This window comes from Melanotaenia boesemani, chromosome 17 (genome assembly GCF_017639745.1).
Source record: "Melanotaenia boesemani isolate fMelBoe1 chromosome 17, fMelBoe1.pri, whole genome shotgun sequence".
NCBI classification, from domain to species: Eukaryota; Metazoa; Chordata; class Actinopteri; order Atheriniformes; family Melanotaeniidae; genus Melanotaenia; species Melanotaenia boesemani.
In genome coordinates, this window is record NC_055698.1 from 5,886,935 (window position 1) to 5,910,947 (window position 24,013).

General features: G+C 39.1%; 1 protein-coding gene across 1 annotated transcript in view; it reads left to right on the forward strand.

Moving 5' to 3' along the window:
* fam135b (family with sequence similarity 135 member B) overlaps window positions 1-22,841 on the forward strand; it is a 66,162-nt gene extending 43,321 nt beyond the window's left edge. Inside the window, exons 8-20 of the mRNA XM_041966906.1 lie at window positions 1,775-1,934; window positions 7,685-7,734; window positions 8,858-9,013; window positions 12,131-12,204; window positions 12,282-12,436; window positions 12,548-14,504; window positions 16,606-16,772; window positions 17,009-17,100; window positions 17,933-18,030; window positions 18,876-19,027; window positions 19,133-19,243; window positions 19,729-19,842; window positions 21,666-22,841. Coding sequence (XP_041822840.1) covers window positions 1,775-1,934; window positions 7,685-7,734; window positions 8,858-9,013; window positions 12,131-12,204; window positions 12,282-12,436; window positions 12,548-14,504; window positions 16,606-16,772; window positions 17,009-17,100; window positions 17,933-18,030; window positions 18,876-19,027; window positions 19,133-19,243; window positions 19,729-19,842; window positions 21,666-21,871 — 3,492 coding nt within the window. The 3' untranslated portion in view covers window positions 21,872-22,841. The remainder of the gene's footprint in view (window positions 1-1,774; window positions 1,935-7,684; window positions 7,735-8,857; window positions 9,014-12,130; window positions 12,205-12,281; window positions 12,437-12,547; window positions 14,505-16,605; window positions 16,773-17,008; window positions 17,101-17,932; window positions 18,031-18,875; window positions 19,028-19,132; window positions 19,244-19,728; window positions 19,843-21,665) is intronic.
* The last annotated feature ends 1,172 nt before the right edge of the window (window positions 22,842-24,013 follow it).

Sequence of the window (24,013 nt, forward strand, 5' to 3'; positions counted from 1 at the left end):
TAATGCTTTAACTCCACTGTTAGAGAGCCACCTGCTGGATACAAGCTCTAAATTCCAGCTCGCATTGAGATAACTTGCATCAGTGATGCAATTTGTAGAATTTGTCTCTTTGCTTTTGTTGCTCTGTCATCAAACCACACACAACTTTTAGCTGCAGCTTTTGGCTTCAACCCTTAAAACTTAAAGCCAGGTCATGAGTTGTCAGATTCTGAGACTAAAATGATGTTAAATTAATAGAGATTATGCAGAAATGACCAATGAAAAATCCCATAAAGAATTTATTACTAACAGTACTTTGTTGAAAAACACACAGATCAACAGTGACCAAGCCTTTTCTCATGTGCACATCATTCTCCCAAGTCTTGGCTTTCAGGAGAAAACATATTGGCATTGAAACAAACACACAACATTTAAACTTTTTCCTCCTTTTTATGTTACAACTTACTTGCTATCCTCACAAAACCAACTCCATCTTAGCTCACTTTAAGTGCCAACGTTTGTCAAAAACATCTTCTTGGCATTTTTTCAGTCATAAAGGACAATTAAAACTGTTCGTTTCAGGCAGACGTATAACTTTCTTTTATATAACTATGTTATTACTCATTGTTCTTTGGCTCTCCTGATCAGACATTAGCATAAATCTAGTTGGTCAAAAGTTTGACAGTAAGTGTCATCATCATAACTTTCATGTCAAAATAAAGGTCTGTTAGTAACATAGTCGTGATAGCGATCTTTTTCATTATGACAATGTGATAAATAATCACGTCATCATTGTGAATTTACCACGTAGAGTCTCTGAATAAACACTACATTTTGTGTCTGGATTGTGAACCTCCTGGATGGGATATAGACACCTGGAAAACTTCCGTAGATCACCTAAAGCAGGGGTGCCCAAGTTCGGTCCTCAAGATCTACCATCCTGCAACTTTTAGATGCAACCCTTCTCCACACACTTGAATCAGATGTCATCTGCATGTCATTCAGCTCTGCAGAGGCCTGCTAACGAGCCAGTCATTTGATTCAGGTGTGTTGGAGAAGGGTTGCATCTAAAAGTTGCAGGATGGTAGATCTCGAGGACCGGACTTGGGCACCCCTGACCTAAAGGGTACCCAAATGTGGCCCACAACACACTTGCTGTAACCCATGTCCAGCTCAGCCCTTTACATTTGGATGGCATGTGGCGCACAAGTCCCTTGCCAAGCCATAACTGAGCCAGAGATGTCAAAAGTTGCCCAGAAGTGTCTGCTATCTGGGTAAGTTGTCGATTACAATTTACCCCAAAGAGTTACACTGTACCGTTCCTGGGAAATCATTGGCAATTTAAGTGATAGTGCTCAGGATCTACTGGAATTTTAATAGTAAAAAATATTATTTTATCTTTACATGTTTTACATGCCTTTTATCAATCCACATAGCAGTGACTTCTCAGATCCTCGTGAACTCCATGCTCTTGCAGCCGTGTAAAGGTCATAAAGGGGATTCTCTGCAGGGATGTGCCACGTAAATGCATTGATTTGCTTTTACAGCACACATCACACTGTGTTTAGGGCCCATTTGTTTCTAACAACGTATTTGATCCTCCAAGTAATTATGACCACTTTGTATGTGCAGAAATAGGCTCCTTTTCCCAATAATGTAACAGACTTCCACAAGCGCTTCAGTGGAGGCTGTAAAGTTTCACCAATGTGAACACATCCATCATTAAAACAAGTTTTCTTTTTTCTTGAGATTAGACTACAGGACTGACATTTCCTGTTTACTCGTCTTTCTGCAGGGAAGTTTTTATGTGCCCAGTGAAAACTGCCTGCAGAGAGCTCATACGTGGCACCGCCGGCTCTGTCGCCTCCTGCTGGTGGCACACAAAGGCCTGCACAACTACTGCACCGCACTGATGAAGGAAATCCCACAGCTCCAGCAGATTCCACTAGAATCAGGTGATGGCTTGTTTTAAGTCAGATGAGTCAAATGAGATCATGTTATGAGACATTTTATTGTCATTCATGTCCAATTATACAGAAAATGACCTGCTCGGTAGTGGTGGAATGAGAACTGTTTCACTTCAGTCAAATTAATGTAAATTCACATTGTGTACGTACAGGAGTAATATTAGCAGACTATGCTCAAAGAATGAGTGATTATAGACCCTTTCTGGGTGTTATTATCATTACAATGTTTAAAACAGAATTATTTCTTCTGACAGTTGACAGTTTTTAAACCATGAAATGCATATTTTATAACCTGAGCATATGCTGAGACATTAACTTGAACAAACTGTACATGTGCAGTGGAGCAGAAAATAAAAGAAACAAACAAAATAAATAAATAAATAAATGGAATAATAAAAAAAAAACAGCAGTTAAGTCTCAGCACTTCCACATTTTCTGCAGTGCCTGACTGAATGACTTGTCAGGTTAATGGTACACAGTTTGTCTTCTGCTGCACGTAATGCAGTGTCCGCATTCTTCCTTTTACAGCCCCAGTCTTCAGGATCATTTTACAGTTCTGCTACTTGAGGATTTGAATTCTTCCGTTTTAAAGTTGTAAAATTAACTGGTTATGAACTTTGCACACACTTAAATGTTAGCACAGTCTACGTGAAACTACAGCAGACACAGACTGAAACATCCAGATGGAACAGATGCACAGACTCAGGTCATGTCCACACGGACAGGCCTTATTAACCAATCATTCTTATGAGCAAATTTTACTTTTATGAAGACTGTGGCATTCATAAAAAACTTTATATCTTGTATTTCCTACTCAGGAGTACTCTTACGAACGTTTGAGTACCGACTTGTTTAAACAAAGTTAGAGTTTATGTTATATTCTGCTGATCATTATAATAAAACTACAGTAATGTGCTTTGTCAGAGTTCTAAAATAACTTTTGATAATTTACATTTAATTATTTTAAAAAAAGGCAAGATATTGCAGATTGTGTCCTAATGTTATAATTTCCCTCAGAGCAAATTCAATTTAAGACAGGATTTAATTCTGTTGCTGATCTTCCTACAACCATCAGTGCAATAGACTGAGGCACCGCGCCTTTAAAGCCTTTAAAGCCTTTAAAGCCTTTAAATCCCTGTAAATTTCTAAGTCACCTGAGACTCCCAGATCAACCTGTTCAGTGAAGTCATGAATAAATAAAATTTAATACGACTGTAGTATTTTTAAAAATAATCATTAGTTTTATGAGGAAAAAAAGGTTATGCTCCTTTCCCTGCTTAATAACTCCACCTTCAGTTTTCCCTGGAGGTTCAGATGCACCATTAAACCCATCAGTGCGCCAGATGCTGGATGTGTTTGGACACAGCAGGAGGTCATTTGCTTTACAAACTGTAGAAGATTCAGTATGTAAAGAGATGAACATTTAGTCCCTGGTGTGCCTCTTCCCCCTTTAGCCACTACACTACTTGGATGTGTGTCCTTACACACTCATGGGACCAGCCTTCAGGCTGCTGTCCAAGTTCAGTTCTGATTAATTGCCTATTTGTACACAAAGCTGCTATTATATTATTTGAAACTTGCTTAGTGATTATTAAAAACCATGTGCATCACTTTAAAAATGAGGAAAAAAGTTTTTAGTTTACATTTGTCCTCATTTATTTTTTTTTACATTATGTTTGTTACTTTTCCTCATTTCTGTCTCGCCTCTTGTCTGCAGACAGCCTTTTATGGGAATTTACAAATGTTAATCTATAAAAAGTAGAGCCAACTGGTAGGTCATTTCAGTTTAGGGAGTGGTTGCGATTTATCCATCAGAGAGGAACAATAAGAACAACTTCATGGTCTGAAAACACATTGGTTAATCTGAGAGGGTTTTCATAAAAAAAACAAACAAACAAAAAAAAGTCACATTTCATAAGAACAGCATGTCTTTATGAAACTACAGATACCACGCCTCCGGTCTGACCCCACCTCTGCCCCCCAAAATACCATTCTTCCAGCAGATCCAAAGAAAAGCTAGTTTGTTTCATGTAGCAGTTTTTTTCAGTACTATCAGCAGATTTATAAGTAAGATTTATAGCCAAATATATAAAAACCTCTGTTAGTGAGATAAGCGCCAGAAGCAACTTGGCTACATCCAGGGTTGCAAACTAAGGAGCTAACGTTGCATATTGTGACACAAGCCACAGAGACACAGATAGCACTGCACAATCTTCACACCACGAACCAAAAAATACTCAAAAAACACTTATCCTGTCTACATCTAAAAGGCACTACCGAATCATCTGAAAATCTTCATCCTAGATAATAGTTTTTCTAAAAGGTCATTTTCAGTGCTCCAAAACTGTATTTGCATGTGGATAAACACAGAAAATTCTGCTTTTGTCACAATACTTGTGTAGCTGTGGTAAAAACTGCAAACAAAAACATCAGAACACAGAAAATATTCTGAACAGAGTTCATTAACAGATGATTGTGACAGTAATAATCATATTAATCCACATTGCCCATGTAATACAAATAAAATTTATAATTGTAAACAGGAAACAGAAATGATAAATTTCACATGAAAACTGAAGAGAGAAGCTCTGCGCATCATGGGAGTTCCTCCCAAAGCCTGGGCCTGTAGGACCTGTAGGACCTTAAGCCTGGTAAACACAGAAGGATTTTTGAAATCTGATGAGATTTTCAATCTGTTAGAAACCCCACACATGAAGATAAAAACAGGCATTTAGCAGTTTTGATCATACTGTGTGTAGTGTGATCTGATAAGCTCAGCACAGAACAACACACACACAACGATGCTGTCCTGCAACCGATCTAGAGTCTAGTTTTGGTTTGTTATAAATGCCAGAGATGCAGCTATGACAATGTAAACTTATGAATAATAATTATGAATAATGATAATGAATAATTATTGCCAACGATTCTAGAGCAAAGCTCTATCAAAATAAACAGATAGGGGCAATGACTATACACATGCAGAAGTATTTATGTTAAATCAATATTTAGGCTACTAAAACTCAGCGTACAGAATGACAAGATGATATATATATATATATATATATATATTTATATATATATATGATATATATATATATATATATATATATATATATATATATATATATATATATATATATGATATATATATATATTTATATATATATATCATATATTAACATTAACAATATATAAATAATTTGATTCATTACATGTTTATTTATAACATGTAATAATTAAAAGTATTTCATTATATTTATCATAACAAATAACACATTATAATACATTTATAATACATTATACATCTCATTATTCAGTTCAATGTCTGTAACATCTTGGACATAAAAGTGATATAAAGGAATGCAGCTTGTTGAAATCGCCACCCTGTACAGAGAACCAGACTCTTGTGGAGCTATACACATGGAGGACAGAGATAAAACAGATAAAATAGTGGAATTGAATTTAACACTGAAAAGGCCTCTGAGTTACACTCATATACAATTAAATGACCCAATTTAAGATTTCACTATACAAATACACCTGTTATAGAAGAGTGAGAAGTTCAAACGAACACAAAAAAAAACTAAAACAAAAAACCAAAAAAAAAACAACCCAAAAAACACGGCTTGGCTAAAACTCTTTGAAAAAGATTGTTGTGTTGATCTTCTGGTGTATTTTGTTTCTCTGTAAGCCACCCGTGTTTTCCACCAGGTGCGTGTGCGCCATGTTATGGCTGCTCCGCGGCCTCCACTGCTAGTTGCGCCCGTTTTATTCAATGGTTTGTTTTCCACCAGGTGCCCCACAGCGCATATCAGAAGCATCCCAGAAGTGCCTCATCGTGGCTCTCCGCTAAATTTAAGAGCAGAGTCTATTTTTGACGGCGAACACACCCAAGACGCGTAATCAGATAGAGACAGACAGGAAATCAGACATGGGAGCAGTGTAAAAACTGGTATTTTTAAAAATAAAAACCACATGTTCTGCTGAATCCTTAAAAATATTACATGTTTAACCAGTCAGAGGATCTCAGTGTTTTTTATTTTTTTATTTTTTTAACATGTACGACAAAACTCTCCAGCTTCGTGAAATCGCAGATCCAACTAGGCGGATTGTACCTGGGGGCGCTCCGCACCTGTCATGCTCCCATTGTAGATTGCTACGCCGTGGAGGTTGAAACAAAACCGTGAAGCAGCCGTAAGAAACAGGGACATAACTAATGTCAGCAGCATATGGAGGTGACTGTCTATGCTGAGTGTAGCCGATGTGCTCCTTGAGCAAAAACACATCCTCCGACCCGATCCTCTTCCGTACAATGTACAGGAGCTCCAAAAGTCTGATGGGCTGTGATGTCTGGAACTTGCTGATGCCTGGCGAATGAGCCGCTCTGCTGCTCTGATGACCCTTACTGTGCCTTCTGATGGAGAACACAACTATGCTGCTCGTTTAAGTCATTTTTCAAAGACAAAAGCTGCAATTTCAAGTATCCAAAATTATAGCCACGTTAATAACTTTTGTAAGAAACCAAATCATTTGGAAATCTGTCAAGATTTTAGCAAAATAAGAGTATTTATGTTTGTGCAGATCAATTACCTTCCCTCAGATACCACAGCTACTGTGAGAAAGCTTGTGGCAAGATGGCCGCCGCTGAGGATGTTTGAAACTCCGCCATAAAGAATCTAGTCTTAGATATCTATAGCAACAACTGTAAAAAAGAAGAAGAAGAACCAAGACAACAACCGGAAAACACAACACTCAGCATGGAAGAGGATATACAAGACGAGGGAATGATGGTGATTTTGAGACTATTGTTAACAGAAAAATCCATAACTGAAAAAAAATAACAGACTGGAGACAGCGTGAACACAGACTTTATATCCTACCTTGCTCTCCAGTCAGCTCGCTCTCTGATTGGCTACATTCTGTTCCACATCACAATCCAAAGTCACAACTCAGGAGTCGTCGGCTTTCTTCGCACAAATGAAGACTTTTGGTCGTAAATATGGAACATGTTTAATACTTCTGACTGTCGGCCACGACCCGATTCAGAGCCGATTGTCAAGACAAATTCACTCTTAACACACCTCAGATCAAATGACATGACATTTTATAAGACTTAAGATAATCGGGCATTTGCCATCCTTGGTTGGGGAGGGCCAAAATCGAGACAAAAACAGCTCGACAATCTTTGTGTGTGTAAAGCCAGACGTACCTATGAGCTTCTTTTTTTTTAAGTAAAGTTAAATCTTGGAGGTAGTAAAGTTGTCTGCCTTGAGCCCAAACTGGAAGCTGTTTCTAAAAAAGAAGGGCCTGATTAATGAAGGCCCAACTTTCAGTCAGCTTCAGAGGTTCAGGGAAGTCTGAGAGTGAAGTGCTCTTTGACTTTTGACAGAAAGAAACCTCAATCACATCCCATCTCACACCTGCCTGAGGGCAGCTGAGCGGATAGAAGCATAGAGGTGAACCATTATGTTGTAAAAGTAGCATGTCAACAAAATGATATATGGTAAAAGCCTAAAAACTAGCAGCTTAGAGGGCATGCAGTAGGGTAAGTGTTATAAAACCTAAGCAGGACTTTTGAGTAAAGCAGCGAAACAACTAATCACATCTGTAGGGATGGGGTGTTTTTAAATATGTTTACATGGCTCTATAAGATTAAAAACAACTCAGGATATGGTTTTTCCTTAAATTAAAGGAATTTTAAATAATAAACTTTGCACTTTTGTTGTCCTTCACAGAGTTGCTACCTGTAGAGGAAACTCTGAATCAGCTGTCAATAGAGTTACAGGTAAGAGCAAAATAAATACATCCAGATATTCAGAAGACACAGTAAAGAGCAGTTCTTATTTTCTGATTGTGCATGGCTCCAAATCCTGCAACGACAAATGTGCTGCCTTGAGTTGGGAAGAACTGTATTTAATTTTCTTTTCTTTTTGGATTCTGTTGCTGATTGTCTAAATTCCAAAGACAGGAGGCAAAAAACAGGTTCTGTGCATTTAAGTTAAACTAACATGTTAATGAACACTTTACAGCCTCTTTATCAGGTACACCCAAAGTGGGATGATTTCACTGCCAACAAGGTGTTGGAAACATTTCTGAGATTTTTCTCCATAATGACATGACAGCATCACACAGTTGCTTCAGATTTGTCGGCTGCATCCATGATGAGAATCTCACGTTCCACCACATCCCAAAGCTGCTCTACTGGACTGAGATCTGGTGGCTGTGGAGGCCGTTGGAGTCCAGTGAACTCATTGTCATGTTCTAGAAAGCAGGTGGAGATGATTTTAACTTTGTGACATGGTGCATTATCCTGCTGGAAGTAGCCATCAGAAGATGCTACACTGTGGTCATAAAGGGATGGACATGATCAGGAACAATTCTCCGGTTGGCTGTGTTGGTTAAACCAGGGATCCCCAACTCTGGTCCTGAAGGCCCACTGTCCGGCAGAGTTTCAATGTTTCCCTGCTTCAACAAACCTGACTCAAATTAATGCCTCAGTAGCAGACTTGTGCAGAGCTGGGATTGGCTGATCAGATATTTGTGTTAACAAGGAACTGAACAGATGTACATAAAGTGGTCATTCAGTGTATACTTGTTTACAGCATAGTGTATATACCAGTACAGTCAAAAGTCTGAACATCCCTACAAATTAAAAATTGATGGGTTATTTTGTACTAACTTAACAAAAATTTAGAAAATTTAGAAAAGCAATATAATTATAATATTTACTACTTTCCTGGACTTTGTTTAGACCAACAGCTTCAAGGTTCATAGTTCATCACATTATTGACTGCTGTAAACATGTCGGCAGGAAAACCAAGTATTCTAAAACAGTCACCGGAAATGTATTTGTCATGGATTTTGAAATCCAGCTCAGTCGCTTTGATGTAAGATTGTATGTTTTTTAGCTGCAGGAAGGTCATGAGAAGGTAGCAGAGCAGATCAGCAGGCACATGACCCAGCTCTGCTCTCAGCTGGCTGTCCTGTGGAGTCACTTCCTGGAGGCTGCTGTGCTCAACCCTTGCATCCTATCCTATCTGGCCCAGGAGCACCACACGCTCAGGGTGAGTCCTACTTTAAAGGTGCCATATGATTCATTTTTTCAACAATTTCATATTGATTTCAGAGGTCCAACAACATTGTTTTTAAATTGTATTACCCAAAATTCAGCCTTGATCCTTAAAAAAAGTAGCTCAAGTGAACTCTAATGAGAACAGGCTGTTTCTGTGTCTGAACCTTTAAACGTTCATGAGTGGTGCCTGTCCATGTTCTTCTCTGGGAGAGGATCTGAATTTCGCTGGCACCCACTCTGTGATTTTAGAGGGAAGGCTCAGCTAGCTGTGGGGGTGGGTCAATGGCAGTATCCACTACCGGGGGCAGTGGTTATTTCCCTTCGTGAGGTCACACAAGAAACAGCTCAGAGTCACCAGTTTGAGCATACAAGTGGAGGAAGCAAGTGAAGGAGGTGACAGAATTTTCTCATTTTTGGGCCTCATACACAGGCTATGAGGACACATATGAATGTTAGAAAACCTTTAGAAAGTGAATTTTGCATTATATGGGACCTTTAAGGTTTTCTAACATCGCTATCACTTCCTCTGTGCTCTCTCGGTTGCTGTGGCTTCTTATTGACCAATGCAGATATGTTTAAATACAGTGATTCTCAGTACCTACACAGAAGTACAAAAATACTTCCTGACAGCAGAAAAGGTTTCATGACCATTAATCTTTGAGCTTTGAAAGCAGCTTCGTCAGGCATGTTACGGCCAGTATTTTAAAAAGTTTTGTAGGTTACTGAGTTCAATTTGCCAACGGCACATTTTTTGACATGATGGTAAAATTAGTCTCCATTTTATAATGTGAGAAGTATGTCAAAGGTGGGAAAAATATGTTTTTTAAAGCAAAAACAGAAGTTCCAACTAAACTGGAAATCAGATTTAAAAATGTGTTGGAACTTTTATTCTTTGTTCTATTCGCATAATTTGTCCATCTATTATTTTTTTACTGTTATTTTACAGTTTAACAAATAATTAAATCTGATATGCCAATGGACTGATTTTACTATGTCATAAAATCAAAATTCAGGATTCAGAGGTTAAGTAGCAGCCGGGTGTGTGTCAACATAATGCCAAGGAGGAAAGACATCACCAATGATCTTATAGAAGAAACTGTTTGCTGCCCATAAGTTTTGAAAGTAATTTTTAAACAATTTGTAGTCCATCATTCTATAGGAAGAAAAAAAAAGTTGCAAGTGCAAAATATTTAAGACAGCTGCCAGTCTTCCCAGGTCGAACTGTTCAATGGTTAGAGAAACCACAAAAAATCCAAGAGCTACATCTCAGACTCCACCGGCCTCAGCTAGCATGTTAAGGCTCATTTATTTCAATTTCAGTTTACGTATGTAAATTGGTATGTCTGTTTCAAACATTGTCAGATGTCACTGCCCACATACATTGGTATGGTTGTTTGGCAAATATTCCACCAGAAGGCAGTGCAGAGTTCACCTTCAAGTTCTGACGTTAGCTTCAGACAACAAACATGGTGACACTGGAGGAGATTGTGGTAATGTACGTTCTTAGAAACATTAGTAAAAAGAGTTGCACAGTTGGGAGTGGTGGTATGTGTAATCATTAAATACATTGTGGCTTCTTCTTCTTTGCTCCTTTCACTAGTTGCACATCAGCTGTACTGTGCAACACTGCTCCATACAATACTGAACAAACAACAAGACTTCTGGAACAATATCCTTTGAGCAGACCAGACCAGCACCAAAACCTCATACCAGCTGCCACGCATGGTGGTGTAGTCACTGAGTAGATCATGAGCTCCTCTGTATACCTAAGTATTCTAGAGTCAGATGTGAGACTGTCTGTATGACAGCTGTAACTTGGCCGAAACTGGTTCATGTGACAGGATGATCAAAATGTTGTGATGGGGCCTGAAGAAAGCTGTGTTTATAAATGAATGCTGAAACACCAGCAAATGAAATGGATCAATATTGTAGGGACATCTGGGCCAAAGTTCCTCAAAAACAAAGTGAGAGACTGATAACATAAACAATCATTTTGTTACTTTCGCTTAAAGGTGGTTCTACAACATGTTAAATCAGTGCTCTTCAACTATGGCCCTCAAGGGCCACTGTCCTGCAGATTTTAGATGCTGTACTGCTTCAACATACCTGGTTCACATTAATGGGTTATTCTACAGAACTTGAGAAAAAGCTGTTTAATTAATTTTATTTGAATCAGGTGTGTTGGAGCACAAACACATCTAAATCCTGTGGGACAATGGCCCCATAGGGACCAGAATTAAAGAGCCTTGGATTATCTCCCCCCCTCCTTTGCTTTTGGGTTTTGGATTAGCTTTTGTTGAATAAATAATAACATGGTGTTATATGTCATGTTCTTCTTCATCTAAGGTTGTATTTATCTATTTTTCAAACCTGGATCTCTTTACGTCCTCTTTTGCAAAGCATTCAATTTGAATAAGGGTCCATTTTACATTTTACATAATTAAAAGCATCAGTCGTTTATGAGTAAATTTGCAGATGCACTTACTGGGATTGTGTTAGATCACTGTTATATCAGCAGATCACTTTTCTAAATAAATGGACTAAAATGCACTAAACCAACACTACTAAAATGCAAAAATTGTATATATATATATATATATATATATACATATACATATATAACCTCTCTTCTGAGAGGTTGGTTAAACCCTTATGAATAAGCTAATATTTTTTCTAGTACAATTTCTGTCTAATCACCAGACTGTTTGATATTAATACTATGCATTCTACACAGTTGAGTAGCTCTCAAGAGTCTATTACACTGCACTGTTTTATCTCCGTTGTCTGAAAATGAATATGTTTGCTTTGGTACTAGATTACCCCAAGGGGTTACTATCATGCCTTCATCCCCCCAGTAGAGTTAGGATTTCAATTAACACCTTTTCTGTAATCATTGGGGGAGGAAACACACAAGAAAATGTGTTCCTGGTGATTTGCTTGTCACGGTAGCCGACTCCAAAGACTGATGCATCTCGTATTAAAAATGTGGAGGAATAAGTGTTGCTTCTAACCTATTGCAGACTTGAAAGCCTTCAATTTTTGACTTTGTTTTTGTCAATGATTTTGCAAATGACATTAGAGATGAGACTTCTGTTTCTGGAAACAACAGGTCAGAAGGTTCTCAGAGGCATACTTCTTCACCGAGCACTCCAAAGAGGCATCGCTGACATTTCAAGAGGAACTGTAAGTACCAGTCCACACAGAAGGTTACTTCTCTGAGTGGAGGGGAAATTATTCATTATATTATTCTCCTGGTAAAGTATCAACAGACATGGCCAGATAGCTTCAGAAGTACGGAGCTCAGACTACTTGACCAAGTTGCCTCCTTTACCTGTTGAGTGCCTGGACATCGATGGAGACTGGAACAGCCTGCCTATCATCTTTGAGGACAGATATGTTGAGTCTCCACAAACAGGTAACACAAATTTTACGGATCTTAAAAAGAATGTTTGATATTCATACATCTTTACTGAATTTATCATGACTAAGCTTTTATTTAACAAGTGGCATGTCCCTGTTTCTCCAGAGAGAGCATCACATGTGCCAATACTTGAAACCAATGACGAGCAAACCAGCTCAGATGTCACCATCACTCCTGCCAAAAAGTTTCACGACAGCAGCCAGGAAGCCAAATCACCAGCAATACCCCAGGTTTCCTTGGATAGTAAATGCATGGACCTGTCCACATATGTTTCTTTCATGGCAGATGAGAGTAATCTCAACAACATTGAAGCCCAGATCCTAAACCAGGCTGGGCACTATGCTGAGCTCTCTCTGAAAGAGACAGAGAACATGAAGGAACCGGCTGTAAACGAAGGGAGTTGTAGTCCTGGCCATAAATGTGTTTCTGTAAAGCCTTGTGATGTGGAACCACATGGAGGAGAGGTAGGCTTGGTTCTCTCTTCAAACAACAATCTCTTCATTGATTCTGCTTATATTGGTGATGAGTCCTCTACACAAAATGGAAGAGAAAATATCCAACCTTGTGATTCTACTAACAACAGCATAGAAGGAGAAACTGAAAACAATAAAGAGGAGTCTGACATTGCCATGCCTTTAAATCATTCCATGGATGATGAAGGTGAAGATATTTCTCTCAACAGCCTACTTACTGTCCATATGCATCCAGTAATACCACCGTTTCTGGGTGACCTCAGAAAAGAGGCTCATCGTGGAGGCTTGGTCAGCTCTAAGATCATGAAGCGCTCGTCTTCTGTTATCTCTGATTCAGGTATTGAGAGTGAGCCCAGCTCAGTGGCATGGCCTGTGGAGGCTGTGTTGCATGGCCGACCTTCTCTGGATTTTTGTAGTGAACGGGAGATCCCAAATCAAATTGTGTGTCACCACCCAGTCCATCGTAGCTGTCTGGAAGGCTTGCAAATGGAGAGCAATGGCAGCCTTCCAAGTGGAGGTATACAGGCATCGCTTACCTCTATTAGCTCCCTGCCCTACGAGGAGGACCAGCAGCAGAGGCAGCTCAGCAAACTCACCAAGTCAGTCTCTGCACCACAGATAAGCAGTCCAGAGGACACAGAGGAGGATCATGTGCTACTCAACCAGGAGACAGACAGAAGGCACTTGGTGCGACAGCAGGATTCTTGCAGGATTAACTGTTCTTTGAACAGCAACCTGGATTCCAAGCAGTTAGAAGGATCTCAGTTTGATATAAATCTTGACCATGTTCTCAAAGATAACATAAGTTTTGAAAAGTCAAACTCTTTGATGTACCCATCAGAGCCATCCAGAATCAAGACAGTGCAAAGTGGTGTGTCTGAAGTGTTGCTTTTACAGGACACTACAGAAAGCAGTCATATGAATGAATGTGCAGTTATTGGCAGCCAAAGGGAGGAAAAGAACCATCAAACAGACATGAGTGGAGTGAACGCCACAGTGGAGGAAGTGCAGTTCATCGAATCAGAAGTGCTGCCCTGCAGCTGTGGAAACAAACCATGTGTGCATAAAAGTGCAGCGGAGCAGGAGGGCATTAGCACTGGAGATGAGTGCCAAAGTGTCCATCAGATCAAGCAGCTAAGTGTCAAGGACCAGTCATGTCTTGATGCCTCGCAGACACCCCTAAAACATTCACAGTCCAATGATCTCATAAACAGCACCACCACACAGAGGCCAAATGACCTCAAAGGGCTGCCAGCCATGGATTTATCATCATCTGGTAACCATAGTGGAACATCAGCCAGCGAGAAAGAGCCTTTAGATTGCCAGAATAAATCCTCTAAGATTCCTAACTCAGGACTAGCCTTCATGAATAAGAAGATGGTGGAGGTGGTTAATATGTCAGTATCATGTGCCCCAACTTGTCTGCCATTTTCATCTGTCCTGAGAGACTCTCCCTCCATCAGTGGAATATCCGTTCGCCAAGCTACCTCACCCATCACTAATCAGCCCCTGGGTTCCTTTGGTATCATCTCCGCCTCTTCGCTCAGTCCCCTCAACATGGATGATGAAACCAATGAAAGGATGCTAAAGTGAGTTTTCATTTTAGCCAAACAGTTTCTCAGTGTATAAAAAAAATGATATTTACTCAAATTAAAGCAGTTTTTTCTACAGGTAGAATATCTTAATCGGTGAACATTTTTGGCCAGCAGGAAGAGGTCCATTATACGAGTCAATTTTTTAGCCAGTGCTAGCTTTCTAGCAAGAAAATGTCTGTTTTATCAAGCTGTTGAACAACTCTATCCTTTATATAAGGAGACTACCATTATATCAAAGTTAAAACAAGAGGTAGTTTTGTTTCAGGAAGACCATTATATTAGTAAAATTCTAATTATTCCAATATATATGTAGAATTTTTTACAAGTTAGTTTTCTTGCAAGAAGAACGCTTGTAAAGCCAGAGCTAGCTTTCCAACAGGAAGATGGCCATGATAGCAAACTTTTAGCTAACACTATCTTTCTTTGATGAAGATCAAATTTTAGCCAGTGAAATCTTTTAGTAGGAAGAATGATAATATAGCCTTTGCACATTTTTTAGCCAGTGTTTGCTTTCTAGCAGGGAAAAGGCTATCATATCAAACATTTTTAGGCAACACTAGTTTGTAATTGAAAGAAGTCAAATATATGTCAGATTTTATACGGTCCACCCTACTGATAGTACAAAGCTGCTAAGTTGCCAGGGGAAAAGTGCTGAATTTAGCAGTAAATTAATTCATTATCTGTACTTATTTAAAACAATTATAAGGTGGAGATTATAATATTGTGCTGTTTTTTTTTCCTTCTCATTTATTTCCAGTGCTAAACAAGCAGTCTGTCTTTACAATCACTAGCTTAAAGCTTGCACGTTGTATTATTTTGTCTTATGCATTCAAGTCAGGGTTAGAAAGTCTCAGATTAAAAATACAGAAGTCTGAGTTTTATCAGATCTTCCTTGTGCTGATTTGCCCTTGCACTGCAGTGTTTTTTTCTGGTTTCTTCAGCATAACAAATGGAAAAGAAAAATAAAATGTCAATGTTTAACACATCTGGTGAACTAAGTAAAAAGGTGCCAGCACACAAGAAAACTGCTGTACAGTGTTATATTTTAAACCTGACTGTGATTTTTCTTTAATCTAACCAATTAGTTTAAGTCTCTGTACCTAAAGAGTAAAGCCAAACGTAAACAGCAAATAAAAGAAACAAGGAAGTGAAAAGGTCTGCCTCACAATGGACCTCAAAAGATTTTTGAAAGTAGTCTGCTCTGATGACATTTTGTATTTTAATCTGGCATTGTGGAAGCACAAACAAAAACAGTCTGGATGGAGACTGCCATCATGTATAGAGACAGCACTACCACTTTCTTATTCTAAGAGGAATGCAGTCTAGGTGTAGAAAATGACGATTTGGCTTTAAACTGATTTCTGTCAGTTATATAAAGTCCCATCCTGTCATCTGTTTTATTTCTCCAATACCCTTTTCCTGCTAAAACAAAACCTGAAAATACCTTTGACAAGTTTTCAAACATAAATAAAGACTGGTTTTTGTTTTGTGATAATTGTGGATATCAAACTCACCTGTTCAGATATGACTCACTATGTTCAGGCAGGTGGATATAAATGATGTTTCCAAAGATTATTCAGTTTTCTGAAGGGAGGTTTGAAGGTGTGAGGTTGTAATGCATACCAACTGCAAGAAACAAGGTCAAAACACAGGGCTTTATGGGTATTTGGGGACGGCACCTGACATCTGCCGTGGTATCTGGCAGTTACTCATGCTTGGAAAGTCTAGCATAACGAAACGCTGTGAATTTGAAGTGAGGGAGTCAAAATGCCTCCTGGGTGTATTAAACATCAAAGAGCACGCCGACAAATCCATCATGATTAGCTGCGAGTACGTAAACTGCAATCGGATTTGTTTTGACTCCTGCGTGGCTGAAGTCTGTAACCTGGCGGGATGACAGGGTACGACTTTGAGGAGCTTACTTGTGACTGTGAGACTTCTGTTTAGAGGCCTTGATTTGCTCACATGTAGGGACTGTGAGTTCACTACTAAACAAATACAAAGAGAAATTTAAGGCAGGTTTTTCATCATAATTGAGAAAACTGCAGGAATAACATCTCTTGTGTTTTTCTTGTGTCATGTCCCTGTTCTGTAGTTTCTACAAAGCCAAAGAGGAGCTGTTCAAAGAGTTGAGTTTCCAGGCCAGCTTGTACAGTGACCTTCCTCTGCTGGCATCAGATCTGCCCTACTTCCCCCCTGAGGAGGATGATGAGGAGTTTGATGATGGCATACACCTTGTAGTGTGTGTCCACGGGCTTGATGGTGAGGCTACCCTGCAGTCTGATTTTACAGCTAGTACACTGTCACATCTGTAGCTTCATCCATCTTCCTATAACATTGTTAATGTCATGTTCTCTGTGAAAGTACATACTACACGACTAAAGAATCACATTTCCCGTCATAATCTCTGAAACCTTGCCTTTTAAAACAGATTTTAGGTTGCTTAAATGACATGGCAAATGACAGTTAAAAACTGCCATTTCCTCTCCTGTTTTCAGGAAACAGCGCAGACCTTCGGCTGGTGAAGACGTTTATCGAGCTGGGATTGCCAGGATCCAGGCTTGACTTCCTAATGTCTGAGAGGAACCAGGTAAGTTCAGCAATGAGGAAAGCACAAATTTGATAAAAATTCTGTTCAATTCTGCTCATTTATATTGTGCAAACTGACAACAAAAGTTATCTTAAAGACAAAATAAAGTTGGTCACAATCCAGCTGATTCTGATTCAGCTTCTTCGCTAAGGAAACCAACAGATTGCATCACATGGTCACATCAGTTCAATCCAACGACCTGTATGGGCCAAGAAAAAGAGACCTTCAGCTAAATCAGATTTAGGAAGGATGTTTATCAGGCTTGGGGGGTAAGAGGGCAGGATGAAGTCATAAGTAAATGCTCTACATCCCATTCTTATTTTAGAAACTAGAAATCTCAAGTAAGCCTAGCGTCTGAAAGCAAAGTGCTCTGTTGGGAAAATAGTGACCTATGAGATCTTTAAAACACTTTGAGGTTTGTCATTAAAAACTTTATATAAAGGGGGGAAGTTTAAATTTTAGTTTTGATTTAACAGATAGACAAAAAAGCGAAGGTTAAAAAGAAGGAGAAATATGATCTCTTTAAGTGATTCCCACCAGAACTCTCAATGCATTTTAGATCAACCAAAGGAGAAGTTTTGAGAATGCCTGATACAGATGTGAAATAACAAATGCATACAATTTGACAGAATACTAAAAGAAAAAAGTCTGAGAATATTGTTTTATGTGTGAGTCAAAATGAAAGAAGCCTGACAATAAAAATAACTAAGAACTCAATCTAATCCCATCCAGATTAACCGGGCCTAAAGGCAACACGAGTCTTGTCTAATTTCAGAGGCTCCAGCTCAAGGCAAAAATACGCTGTGCTGATGGTTCTGCCCTTTCCTTGCAGGCTGACACGTTTGCAGACTTTGACACCATGACGGACAGGCTCCTGGATGAGATCATCCAGCATATTCAGCTTTACAATCTCACCATAGGCAGAATAAGGTCAGTGGCAACAATTTACCAGTCTGCAGCACCTCGCAGTCCACCTCTTGTATTTGAAGAGCAGATGAAGCAGTACTGAGTCTGATCAGCAGATGGCAGCAGAGACTGATTCTTGTCCTCAGCATGAGCCTCTCATTCTGGTAATGTATAGACCCTGAATGGATAAATGTCAGAAAATGGATGCAAAGCTCTTATCATACAGTGCCAATAAGCCTCTGACTTTCACATGATTGACTGCCCTTCTTTATGCAGTACGGCACCGCCTAGCTCCAATCAAATTAAGCTATTCATCTTCTTGCTTAATTGCCCTCAATGTGCCTGTTTATTTCTGTTAGTTTTCACCCAAGTTTCTTAGCTCTCTTTACTGGGACGCTTCCTCCAGAGAGCAAGTATCAAAGACAAAAAGCAATGGACTGCCACAACAGCATCTGCTTCTTTCAACATTACCTCTAAATTTAGCTTTGGGGGGAGACTGATGAGAAGGAGGGGGCACAGTGATGAGGGACTGTGAGCAGAGCTGCAATAGTTTGGTAATTAAACTAAGTGAAAGACACACTGTGGCTTGATGAATTTAATATTCCTCGCTGATATTCATTTATAATGTTTGTCCTCTAACTTAGCATCATTAAGCTGTCAGTGCCATTGAAAATGTTTAAACATTTAACAAGTTAATGAATTTTCTGTAATTACCAAGAATATTTAAACAACTTCCTACTTCAAGAGAAGTGGATGCTAAGCTGAGTGTCACAGATCAGCAGCGTTTGAGGCACCGTACCTTATTTCCTTTCAGCCGCCCACTCGAGCTTCAAGTTTCTTTCTCTGAAAGTTGTTTGTCTGGTTTACAGCTTCATCGGCCACTCTCTGGGGAACATCATAATCCGATCTGTGCTGACGAGACCTCGCTTCCGCTGCTATCTGCCCAAACTGCACACTTTCCTCTCGCTGTCAGGCCCACACTTGGGAACGCTGTACAACAACAGTGCATTGGTCAGCACAGGTGAGGTCAGGGCACTCGGACCCGAGAAGAAATCCCTGCAGCAATTTCACTTTGGGGGGTTTTGTGCCAGATGTGGTGCTCTGACGCGCTCTCTGTTTTCCTTAGGTCTGTGGTTAATGCAGAAGCTGAAAAAGTCAGGATCCCTGCTGCAACTCACCTTCAGAGATCACGTCGATCCACGGAAAACATTCCTCTATCTCCTGAGTCAGAAACCCGGTAAGATGTGAAAGCATCCTAAACTGGCTGCCTCTCTTTACAGACTATCAGTTGAAAGACAGCCTATTCAAATATTCATGAAAATGTTGTCATCTTGTCTTTTTTTGTCAAATTTCTGCGCATGTCGGCTTGCTAACACACAAACTCGTGCCAGCAGGCTGTGAGAGGCCTCCCCACTGTGAGTGGAACAAAGCAGCCGTTTGTCACACAGGCATGAAGAAGATAAGCCTGAAAATGATTTTTTAGTTTGTTTTTTTTTCCTTCCTGTGAAACTGAGGCAGGCTGACAATGTGATGAAGAAAACAAGAAAAACAGCTTTATCTGACAAAGCCTGTCACTTTGTGATTGTACTTTGCATTTAACAACTAATTCACTCATTTCCTTTGCATTGCCCTCTTTGCCCCATCCACACACACACACACACACACACACACACACACACATTCACCTTTCTCATCCAGGCTTTTACTTTGTGTCCTCTTCAGGACTGCAGTTCTTCAAGAATGTGGTGTTGGTTGCGTCTCCGCAGGACCGATACGTTCCCTTCCACTCTGCCAGAATAGAGATGTGCAAAACTGCTCTAAAAGACAGAACCACAGGTCAGAAGTGCATCTATGTATTTTGGTCATTGGTCACATGTGGTTACATATGCCCACGATTTCTAGGTGTGCTGCTTCGTTTTGTAAAAAAGACTGAAATCCATAGCAACTTTACGCAGAAGATGGATAGAATGCTCTATCCACATCCATATATGTACAGCATGTGTTTAATGTTGAGCAGAAATCAGCCTTCAGTGTTCAGCAGAAGATTCGCCACCTCATTATTGGTCTCGTAAATACCCTGTACTGGCTTCCTATTAGCCTGAAGTTTGTCTCTTTCACAGCAACTTGATGAAGAAGTTTGAAACCAAAAATACAAGCATGCACATTTACAGTAATTCTGGTATCTTGTAGCATTATGTAACATGTACAGAATGCTACAAGTAGCATTCTGGTTCAGATGTAGCAAATGTGGCATTCTGGTCCAAATCACATTTATTTAGCAATCAGATCAATTGTTCACCAGATTCAATTGTCAACAGCAGTGGTTTCCAATTTGAACTCCCCACCCACCAATAAAGGAAATGCCAAACACCACATATAGTGCACGAGGTCTTTACCCTACAAAGGTTCAATCATTTAACCATTTTGATGGATGATCATTCATCAGCATATTCACCAAGGATACTTCACCCATAAACAGCAGAATTTGGGGGTTGATTCAGCATAAAGACAGATCTGAACCTGAAATTACACCATTAAGCCACTAATCTTGCTTCCTATTTCCAGCTCCTGGTCTTGAAATTAAATAAATACAACCTCAAAGAGGGTATCCGTGGATTTTTCAAAATCTAAAATTTGATTTTCCAAAATTAAGAACTTAAATATCTTCAAAAACTACCTAAACATTAGTTTAAAAGTTTTAAAAATACAACAGACTCAATAAACAAGTTTTCTATATTTTATTTGGACATCTCTGTAAAGAATTAGACAAATTTCTAATTGGTGTTTTGCACTTTCTTATAAGTGGTCAGAATGAGCAAAGCCGGCAACATATATTCGGTTTATTTGTGGGACTATTTTAAGGTGTGAAGTTCATACTTTATTAGCTAGTGGGCACGTCACTCATGGGGAAGTGCAAGTTTAATCTTAGCTGGACAGATAATCCCACATTTATGACATAATTAACACCAGGCAGCAGCTATAAGGGCCTGCTATACGTTGTGCTAGAAGCTTTTTAAACTTGGTTCAATGGGAGTTAAAGTTGCATATGCACAGCGAGAAGCACAAAGCGGCTGCCAAACCAGCGAAAAGACACCTGTTCGATTCCGTTTATCAGTTCCACAGACTTCAGCTCCATCTCTGAACCCAGCAGCGACAGCAGCATCCGTTACTGTGACAGACTTTAGGTCCACCGATACCCGTCAGGGCAAAGCGTGACAAAACACCAATAACACAGCTCTAATGAGGGAGTCAGAGATATTTTCTCAGATTAAACTCCTTATGGCCACTATCAATAAAGGCATCAATTATCTTGATGTTTGTGTTATTTTCCCAGCTTTCTAACTTCTAGCAAGACAGAACTAAGTGTTAGGTGGTTCCTTTTTGCAATTTTGTGAATGTCAGATCGTAAATTTGATCAAAGCGGCATTAAAAAAAAAAGTCTTAACAAGTCTCAGATTTTGATTCCTTAAAGCTGCAGATACACTGTCAAATACATCACATCTAAGGTGTAACTAATGCCCTCTTATTTTTGATTTCGGACTATAATTTAAAAACAAATCAGTTCATCATGGACAATTATTAACTGGTTTTACTAACTCCATAAAGCGGATCGTGTTTGTAGTAGGACTCATAATGTCTTTTCTCCTTTTGTCATAAAGGATCTGTGTACACCGAGATGATCAACAACCTCCTGCAGCCACTTGTTGAGGCTAAAGAGTGCCAGCTGATCCGGCAGAACGTGTTCCACGCTTTGCCCAACACGGCCAACACCCTGATCGGCCGTGCTGCCCACATCGCAGTCTTGGATTCTGAGCTCTTCCTGGAGAAGTTCTTCTTAGTAACAGGGCTCAACTACTTCAAATAAAGGTGCTAGCACTGCAGGTTGACTGGACGGTGTCTGAACTTGGAAGTTAAAGACCTCATTGATACACTGTACAGTCCATGAAATGTATATAACCCCCCCGGTCAGAGGTCAGACCTGCCTGTCCCACGTGTTAGCAGCTTGTATTGAAGGATTTAGTGTGATATGACTGTTTAAACTAAACTCTGAAGTCTGAGTTTGACGTGTAGCCATGCAAGACAAAACAGCCGATGTCGCTGACAGGATAAATGGTAGATGTTTTGTCAGCCTTATTAATCAATTCTCAGCCAGAACACTAATGAATGCTTAATATGGTCCAAAGCATTTACTTACTTTCCCTTTAGAGCCTTCAGTGTCACTGGTTGATCAAATTCTCTTTTAAGGGTTACACTGATGATAGTCTTACACTTTAGAACCAAGGCAATAGATTGTTCAGCATTTATCGCCTTGATTGTATATTAAGTTATTTGTTGTACAAAACATACCTGGTCCTTTATACAAAAAACAAATATATTGTTTAAAATGAATTATTTTTATGTATCTACAGTGTAAGTATTTTATCTAAATCTAAATGTGAACTTCTGTGTCTATTGTCAAATTCGTTTAATGAAAATCAAAGTTCTCCAAAGCAAACAGAGGTGTGACCCCAACTGAAGTCTACAGTTTAGTAAAATGTACTTATTTAATACATTAACCTATGTTCAACTGTCAGATCAACCAAACTTATCGTCCCTGACAGGCTAAAAAATCTAACTTCATTAGAAATATGTATTATATTATCTTTGATTAACAATCAGCTACAGTATGTTAGCATGAGCTGTTGCTCTGACTAATTAGTTTTCCAGTTGCCAAACCTGTCAACCAAGACCCAGTTTTCAAGAGGGAGTACTGGCAACTTCTTGCTCATCGAAGATGAGATGCTTTATTCACAAAATAGAAATGAAAAAAGAAGCTAAAGCCAGCTATTTTTTTTTTTTTAATATAACTCTCTTTCACTGCTTAAACTTTACTCCACAATAAAAAAAAGGCTCATTTTCTGGATAATTTTATGCTAGCTTGGGATATGTTGGCTGAATTGCTAGCATGAAAATTTCCACAAATCAAATAGCCAACAAACTTGCTGACATCTTCATCATTGGATGTTTCATCGATTGGATGTTTTTAACTTAGAGCCCAAACTTGACCAAATTTGATGATTCCTGATGCTATATCGGAACCAACTTCTAATTATAGACTTCTGACGCTGTCCACATCAATGTAAACTTATGAAAAGCTTTGATTGGATCAGCTGGGAGGAGAAAACAGGAAGCATGTTTTTTTTTGTTTTTTTTTATAAAATTAATTTATTCATTCCTGCCAAAAAGAAAAAAACGTGCAAAATTTTTTGTCAATTAAGTTTTTTTCAAACTGAGTCCCCTGGATTATTCTGGTGTAAATCCACCCTTAGTAAAAAGAACCAAACCTTTTGAATAACGTGTGAAGCTGCATTAAGAATTAGTGAAGGAGAAGATAAAACAAACAATGAACAACAAAACTCGCTCGTCTCTAGATTAGTGCAGGGAAACATCTGCCTCCACCACATACACTGTAGTCTTCTTCCTGCAATTGGTTCCCTTCAAGCGAAGTCCTTCATTTTCATGTGGACGAGAATACACTGCATCAGAGTTTGTGCATTCACACCTTCCCAAACGAACCAGACCTTTTGAGCATATGAACTGGGATTCAGTTTAAAAGCGCTGGAGTGAATGCACCCATAATAATAAATAATAATGATAACCCTGTATTGTGGGCAGAGATAGAATAACCAAGTATCGAGTATTAGGTTGATGTGTGTATTCTGGTCTGAACAGTATTATTTTCTTAATTAACCATGTAAACCCTTTGAAAATGAAAACCCTCCTTTTAAATAAGTTGTTTTCCATGGCTAATTTTAATATTCATGGCATCTTTAGTCATATTTTATAGAAAAGTACACATTTCTGTTTAATATGAGGCATGGCAATAGCTGGGGAGCAATGTTGTAATTTAAACGTCTCATGAGCAGAATCAGAAATATTTTTCATCTTTGTTTGTTGCACCCTGTGCTGTCACAAGCGAGGTGTAATTTTCTAACGTCCCGGTGAGCGTTTCCCTCCTCGTCGTACT